We start from the raw sequence: 8,524 nt of genomic DNA on the forward strand, positions 1-8,524 counted from the left end.
GTCTACTAAATCGTGGAGTTTTGATTTTATTTATTCCAATCCGAGAGACCTTCTCAGTTGGAAATAGAGAGAGTTGCCCTTCTTACACTCTCAGGCTTGCAGGGGTTTCAAAGAAAGGAGCGTTTGTTATTGTCTGCAGGGGAAATCCGAGAGTGTGTAGCACAATGGCAAATCCAGGCTCTTAACTCAAATGCATTTGAAAAGGACAGTCTTTGCTTACTGTCTCACCTCTTCAGCCTTCAGGCTCTGGCCAGGCTCTTCAGCTGTTAATATTTGTTGTAACACTAGGTTGGGTACAGTGGGTGTCTAGGACTTGTTCCATGCTGGTACAGCACCCAGCAGCAGGGAACATCATCAAAGACCCTACTTGTCACAGGAATACAAGTCTTCTGAATGGAAAGCTGGTGTTGCTGAGGTCTGTAGGCTACATAAGCAGCCACTACAGAAATACTAATCGGCAATGCAGCTGTCTACTGCTTGCTCCGACACCCTTCGGACTCTGCAGTTAGTAGTTTCAGTGAAAAGATTTGGGGCTCGTTCCATAACTCACACAGCTGCTGCCAGACAGACACCAGACTCATTATAGTTTCTTGTATACAGAGGCTTTAAAATAAATCGGAAATCTAAATTTCATACTGTCCCGGTTTCAGCTGGGAGAGAGTTAATTTTCGTCTTAGTAGCTTAGAAGACTCATAGACCAGAAACTTCCAAGCCATATCAGCTACCACACCTTAACTAGATGTACTCCAACAGGTAACAGAACAACACCAGGAGACGGGAGCTGCGAACTCAAGCCCCGTCCTCAGCGACTCTGTGGCACTGCTCCCATGACTGCAGGGGATGGCAAACAAGATCTTTTCTTCTTTGAAACATCTCCACAGCAAGGGGCCAATTAGAGCATCCTGGTCTTACTAGCCTTTTATTGGCAAGCATAAATAAGCCCTTACGTATTCAAATCAGCAGCAAATGAGTGGTGAAGGTCACAGGATGCTTAAATGACTGTACAACATGCTCCCTCTGATTCCTGGAGAAAGCACTTAAAAGGTTTAGCTATCAGATCTTCTAACTTGTCTAGTCATAGTAACTACTGGTGCAGCTACGCCTGACAGACAGTATTTGTCTCTTTCGGCATTAAGTTCCCAGTCAGCCATTCCCAAAAATAATACACTTGGTGGAGCAGACAACTGCCCTAGACTTTCAGATCAGTGCAAAGGAAGGGCAGAGCTCTTATAGGAAAGCAGCACTTTGAAAGGTCAGCCAGAAGACCACAGGCCATATTCCAAAAGAAGTTATGGCCATGTAATTTCTTAAACGTTAGCAGCAGAAGGAGGTAGAAATCAGATAATACAATTTTTTGCATTAAAAGCAACTCCACAGGCACTTTGAGGAAGTAAAAAGGGTCAGCAGCTTGAGGTACACAGAAGAAATTAATCCTTCTAAACTGCACTTTAATGTTGCAAACATGGGCACGGTGGGACCTTGGCATTCCCGAGGCTCTCACTGCACTTGGCTGGTGTGAGTGTTTAACTGTAGGGGTAAGTTTGCAATATCAATACCTCTGTTTGCACAGCGAAGTGACCAACTTATCTCCAACAACAACCCTACTGCATAGTTTAAGTGTACTTTCAGGAACGCCAGCTTATGACTTAGAGGGATAGATTTTCCTTGCTTACATCCCTTTGCATTTCAGGCTGCATATCCCAAAGGAATCTACCACAGTAAACAGTACTCAGGATCAGAGCATTGCTGCAAGGTTGTTGTAACCCTGTGTGTGCCATTCCCTTTTTCACTCCTGGCAACAGTAGGAGCTCAACATCACAGCCAGAACAGGAGGCAGAAGCACTTCTAAAGCTGTTTAAAACATAGATGAATAGTAGACTCTTGCCAAGTTTTATCTTCTGCAGCAGCATTTTGGATGCTTCTTTCACCATGATGTGGCATCAGCCTTTTAAGCAAATCTACTTTAATTACTGCAAAGTCTAATAAAGCAAGAAAAATAAATACAATAAATTCCTTGAATAATCCAGAGGTTGTTTGTTTTTAGCAACAAAGCATTGAATAAATGAAACGATCAAGTGAAGCCAACTAGTTGCAGGAGTAAGAAACAACTAAATGCACAAATATTGGCAGGGAAAAAAAGCCACCTATGCAAGAGCATAAAGGAGGAGCCAGAGATTAAAGAACACTGTTGATACTTCAGTCCCACACAAAAGTAGCAGCATGTGATACTTAGTTACACGACAGAAGAGCAAGGCAGATGCTTTCCACTACGCCCAGAAGGGCTATAAACAGGGAAAAAAAAAACAAAAAAAAGAAAAGAAAAAAGCAAACCACAGCTGAATAGGCAGTGTGGTTTTGGGGTTTCCCTCTCCTCCCCCCAAAAGTTCGAGTGTAAAAGGTGCAAAAGGAAAACAGATCATAGAAACAGGAATAGTGAGACAAGGGAGGAAAACCAGCTATAAAGAATTAGGAGTCACTTTCTGACATGGTTTGCACAGAGAAAGGAAGTCTTTCTTCATCAACAGAGAAGAAGAAATAGTTATCACACAAAGCTTTGGAAGAATTCATTGAGTTTATGAACAAAAATTCAACAGCCAGGAATTGAGGATGTAGGTTCACTGTTACTTGAAGTATTAAACAACATAGCTGCCACCTTCGTTCTGGAATAACCACCTAATTTCCTTCATGGAGTAGAAAGAGTCTGTTTTCAGAATCTAATTGTTATGCACGGCATTACCATGCATATAACCTTGATTTGTTTCCCACTACCACCCCAGAAAAAACCTGTTTTCCAAAACAAAAGCCACAAGCAAGTTTCAGACAAAATATATATATTTTTAAAAAATCTTTACAATAAGTCAGGAAACATAGGAGCTTGCACACAGTTTATTATAATAACTCAGTTCTCAGCTCCCTACAGTTCAGATAACCCTGGTGACAGTGTTTACAGCTTCTAACTTTTGCTTTCATAACTTTGAAGCAAACAATACATTTGAGTGTATTTTACTCTGTGCAAATAAGACAACTTTTGGAATCCTTCGAAGAAATATCCAAGTTTCTGTTTGTGAGGTCCTTTGTTTCTCAAAGATGATTTATGAGAGTTTTTGTTTTAAGATAAAGTGCTCCTGTCCAGCAGAACCCAAAGGCCTTCTTCTAGAGTTCAGAGAGCAAGTTCAGCTCAGATTAAAAAATAATTGGTCATACAAATTCCAGCTTCCCATGTCCGCTGTACATTCCCCAGTGGACTAGCGAAAGAATTTTATCATTGCTGAGGTCTGAATGTCTCATTTTATCACAGGTCATGCAGCAGTTCTCGTGACCAGTCACAGGCACCATGCATTCCAAGTCCAATTTTGCCACCTGCCCTTTTTTCGAATGATGTCCATGAAAACTATAGTGCAAACGGGAGAGCATTTGCTGTCGTTGATCTTGCAGTCTCTTGTTTTCACTCCTGAGCATCCTCAAGGCCAGCATGATAAGGAGCACCAAGATCAGTCCACCAGCTATAGGAACAGCAATTACAGCTGCCCTGAACCATAATTCTTTTGAAGAAGTCAGTTCCTGCACCTTGGTGATGAGATTCCTGCTGCTGTCGTGTTGGTATCTGCTCCCTTGTCCTGAAAAGGGGAAAGATGTGAAGCTTATTTCAGGATTTATTTACACTGGTTTACACATAAGCAACTCCCCTAAATCCCACACTGACTAGTTTAAAGAGCAACAGCTACACTCTGCAGTATCTACAGAAAATATTCCTGGTAAAGAAAAAAAGATGAGTTTCTAAGACGGCTTATAACATGGAATTTCTTATTCCAAGAGCTGATTTCACAGTGAAAATCACTGCCACTGATTCTTAGAAGTAATTTCAAAAGTTGGCAAGAGAGACTCTAACGGTGGAGGGGGACAGACAGAATGCTCTTAGGTCAATGTGATCAGGCAAAATGTCTGCTTTATTAGAGGGAAGACAACTTATATGCTGTTTGTGACACAGAGACATATGATTCTTTTCCAGGTTACATTGGATACATAAGGAAAACACACTGAGCTGTACAGTACCAATTGGACCACAGCAGGTGTCCATAAAACTTGTTTTCCTGCCAAAATAACTCCTCCTTCACCTTGGCACAAGGCCTGCAGCCATATTAGTGGCGCAGTATTTTTTTTACTGTCTGCACCCAGCCATGCCAAGGCAAAAGGTCGCAGAAATGCAATAGAAATTGTTCACACAATTTCTGCCCTCCGACAGACTTCCAATATTAATGCAGATAAAAAAAAGCTAATTGGCCGAGATGCTCCCCCCGCATCCAGCCACCCACTCCTCTCTCTGGTGTCTCTACTTACATTAACAACTAAATCAATAACAGCAGACGCACAAGGGTTAGCCTGTCGCCAGCCTGATGGCCAGAAGAGAGATTTCACTGAAGCTTTATTGCCCTACCTGAAGTATCGCCCCTGGAAGGAGACAAAACATCATGTAGTCCTCTGTAATTGCACATATCTTCATGACAGCATTCCAATGTGGACATGGTGGTGGTGCCAGAGTGGTTTTGTGCTTGTTTGGCTTGGCAGATATCAGCTGTGCTTGCAATAGAGTCCAAGCAGCCATGAGTAAGCGGGGAATGTGTATTCTGAGGATCAAGCAGTCTGGAGAAGCAGGCACTAAGCTCAGATTTGCACATATAGCCGGTTGCAACACAGTGTGCAGCATCACAGTAGCATCTGATCTCACCTAAAAAAAAAAAAAGGTGTAAGATAGGTAAGAATTTGGTTCCCTAAGGACACCTCACTAGATATTCTTATTAGCCACAAGGATCACACAACCAAACTCAGTGCCAGTTTTGAGGTACACCCAGAGACTGTAGATCCACAAGAGCCTGGCTTGTTTCCTTCCCATCACTGTACAGTGCTTACCTCGTTGTAACCTTAATCCCTGCAAGTGCCTTGGGGGACTCGCTTTAATTACTAGAACCACGGTCCTTTGAATTAAAGCAAAAGCATTTCACTAAAACAGGGACTTGGGGGAGAGTTGGGGCAGGGGATGTTACAGTGGCTTTTTTTTCGAAGGTAAATAACTAACAAGACCATTTTATAGCTACTTCCACTTGCTGTCAGCAGCTGCATTTAACCGCATTTAAAGCGAAATCCCAGTTCTAAAAGCAACACACACTTTCAGTCCTAGAAGAAAGTCACATCTATGTTTTAACCATTACTCCAGGAACAGCATTCTATTTTTATAAAAGTAATATTTTTTTTTAACCGGGCATAAGCACACAACAAAAATACCAGGTTTAAATATTTATGTGACAAATGAAAAAAAAAAAAATCGGAACTGCTGAATTCTTTATTACCTCTCAATACTGTGCCAAAATTTAACAGGTTTAGCTAACACCTTATAAAGCTATTAGCTAGAACCATTACCATCCAAGTCTCCCAGTCAGGAAGGTTTTTTCTGTGTGAAACTGAGCAACTATTTGTAATTTCTACAGAAAGAAAGAAATTCTTTAAGTAGTTATTCATGCAAAACGGCTTTTTTATCAGTATTATAAAAAAAAAAAAAGTTCCAGTTTACAATTATTCTGTTCAGAGGCAATGTCTCTCAACTCAAATTTAAAGTCATTAAATGGGGTGAAATTACAAGGCTAAAAGCTCCCCCTTTCCTCTCTCCAATTTCACATGCAATCCAACATGCAGTCAAAAAGGGGAAACACTTGGATTGAAAATCCTCTACCGGCTCTATGAAAAAATCTCAGGAAACCTCAAAAATTTCTGAAGGAAGCGATAAAAAGGTTCCCTTCATAAAACTCTTCATTTTGTGCTCTCCACACTGCTCTGGTACGAATTAAACATGTCCTGTGCTGTAGTGAAAACTTACTCTTTCTAGGCAAGTTGCAACTCAAACATAATTCAATGTGCCATCGAGCCAAGGTTTAAGAGGAAGCCAGATTTTGGAGTCATCCTTGGAAGAATGGACTTAAAACTACTTCTGATGTGCCCGTTGTACGTGCCATTACAGTGGCACCAAGGCTTTTAAAGTCGATCAAATTGTCAGATTTCTTCCTTCTACAGTCAGCAATTCAAAAAATCAAACTACAGGCTTCCCAGCTGCCACCTCTTCTTATGATGCTACTTATCACCTATACCTAAAACAAAACTGTTTCTGCAAGATGTTAAAAATCATCCCAACCAAGTTAGTTTCCCCTCATTGGGCCACTTTAATACTTTCTCCAAAATGCTACTGCAGGCTCCAGGCCTTGAAGTTCCCGCTGCTCTTTAATAACTCTGCTTAATAGAAGCCAAATGATGGAGTGTCTCACTGTCTCCAGTCCAATTCCCTTGGGCTTTTAGACTAAGTAACCTAATTTTTCATGAATTCACACTCACTGTCATCCAGCATGTTACAGAAAAAAAGACTCAATCGTTTTCTAAGCATTCCATATGAGGTCTTCCCCCTACCCTCTCTGAGAAAAATACTCTTCATAATTTTCTCACTGTATGAGAGTTAAAAGTAAGATGCAAACATGGCACAGTACCATAGCTGACAGTCCTTTCATGAGTTTCAGCACAGCATGGGAATAAAGTGAAACAATACACATATTTTCATTTTAACTGCTTATACAATCACGTTTAAAAATCTATGTTTTATTGACTTAAGACAATCTTACGAACAAAATCTGACAGGCTAGTCATCAGGTTAATTCAACTGCTTTTTAATTAAAGCCACGTTTTCAGTGAAACAGAATGGACTTTGTATTACTGTATTAAAACTGTATTTCTGTCAATTCATAAAGTTTCTTCCTGTTCTATGCAAAAGGCCAGAAAGGGTATTTAGTATTTTGAAACAGTGAACAATGCCCTTCTGTTCCCTCCTCTTTCTTGTTACTGTATGTAGCTATTAAAGAAAAATGTCTGCTTTTAGTCAAGATGGCTACAGGAGAGACTGCAGGCTTCTCTTAAAGCTTTTGAAGTCAACAGCAGCCAGAAGTCTGTGATCCCCTAATTATATCATTATCAGGCACATAGTTTCAGTATCTGCGACTTCACATCACTCAGTCACTCCCTGTTCTGCCCGCTTTGATGGGGCCAGCAGGCTCCCCCCTGCACGCTGCAAGGCTGTTATTTAGGGTTAATTACAGCCTTCCTTCCAAAATAAATAAATACTGTCGCACATCACCACCGCGCTAACTTATCCCTTAACCTCCTCCCCGGAGCATGGCGATTACCGGCAGCCAGCGGGTCGCCTCTGCCCCGGGAGGGCGCTCCCCGGGCGGCCAGACCACAGACCACAGAGCCCCCACAGCCCCCGCGACCACAGAGCCCCGGCGGGCCGCGACGGGGCCGGGTGCGGCCGCCCCTCCGCTGCCGCCGGGACACCCGCGGGGCCGCGCCCGGACAGACCGGCACCGGCGGCCAGGTGGGAAGGGAGGGCAAGGGAGGGACGGGGCGGTAGGCGCAGACCCGGTGACTCCCGCCGTCAGCAGTGGCTCGGCGAGGGCTCTCGAGACAGCGCCGGCCCGGCTGCCCTCGGGCAGCAGCAGCCCCCCGGGCACCCCGCTCGCCCCGGCGCGGCCTCCTCACCCCCTCACCTCTGGTGAGCAGGACGGCCATGGCGCACAGCTCCAGTTGCAGCCAGATGAAGATGTAGCTGGAATGGCGATCCATTTACCCGGCGCCGCTCGCCGCAGCCCGCAGCGCAGGCACGGCCGAGCCGCCGCCCGCCCCTGCCCCACCGGAGCGCCGAGGATCCGCTTGCCCGCGGGCAGAGCCGTGGCGCGGCCACCGCTGCGGTGGCGGGCCGGAGGAACGGCCGCGGCTCTCTGCCTTCCCTCGCCCTCCCCTCGCCGCTCCGGCCCGGTCCGCAGGAGCGGCAGCGCTGGGAGCGGCCGGCGCGCCGGCTACGCCAGCGAGTGTTGCCTCACTGACACGGGGGCGCCGCCGCCGCCCGCCCTGTAAATACGGCCGGGCCCGGCGCGGGCCGCCCCGCCCCCTGCCCCGCCTCCCCTCCCCATTGGCTACATCTCCCGGGGGTGAGCGGGGAGATCGGTGGGCAGGACGGCCCGGCACCTCCCCATTGGCTGCGCCGCTCGAGGTGGGCGGGGACTCCTCTCGTCCCGCCCCGCCCACCAGGCCCGCGGCGCCGCGCGCTCCCCACCAGCGGCGCCCCCGGGCGGCGGCGGCGGCTCCGGGCTGGCCGGAGGGGCGGGGGTGAGCCCGCTGAACTCGGCTCGGGGGTGGGCGCTGTGTGCGGGTGCTCGGATCCCCGCGGCGCTGCGGGGAAAGCGGCCGCTGGCGGCCTCGCTCGCCGCGTTAGGTTTGAGGCTCTCCCGGGTCCCCGAGATAGTCCTGTGCGGAGGCAGCAGCGCTGGGTTCCACGAGGAAATGTCACGTCCTGGCTGCGAGTTCGGCGGAGCTGCGATCAAGGCATGGATGGATGGATAGATGGATGGATGGATGGATGGATGGATGGATGGATGGATGGATGGATGGATGGATGGATGGATGGATGGATGGATTAACTGGCAGCTCCTCA

General features: G+C 46.3%; 1 protein-coding gene across 1 annotated transcript; it reads right to left on the bottom strand.

The window, feature by feature from the left end:
• Nucleotides 1-2,814: 2,814 nt before the first annotated feature.
• Nucleotides 2,815-7,809, bottom strand: BAMBI (BMP and activin membrane bound inhibitor). Its single transcript, XM_017820301.1, has 3 exons — nt 7,581-7,809; nt 4,436-4,726; nt 2,815-3,617 (listed from the first exon to the last, which is right to left on the bottom strand). Exons 1-3 carry the CDS (start codon nt 7,654-7,656, stop codon nt 3,199-3,201), a joined length of 786 nt encoding a protein of 261 aa, XP_017675790.1. The 5' UTR covers nt 7,657-7,809; the 3' UTR covers nt 2,815-3,198.
• Nucleotides 7,810-8,524: the final 715 nt, after the last annotated feature.

This window comes from Lepidothrix coronata, unplaced genomic scaffold (assembly GCF_001604755.1).
Source record: "Lepidothrix coronata isolate B3197 unplaced genomic scaffold, Lepidothrix_coronata-1.0 Scaffold80, whole genome shotgun sequence".
Lineage (NCBI taxonomy): Eukaryota > Metazoa > Chordata > Aves > Passeriformes > Pipridae > Lepidothrix > Lepidothrix coronata.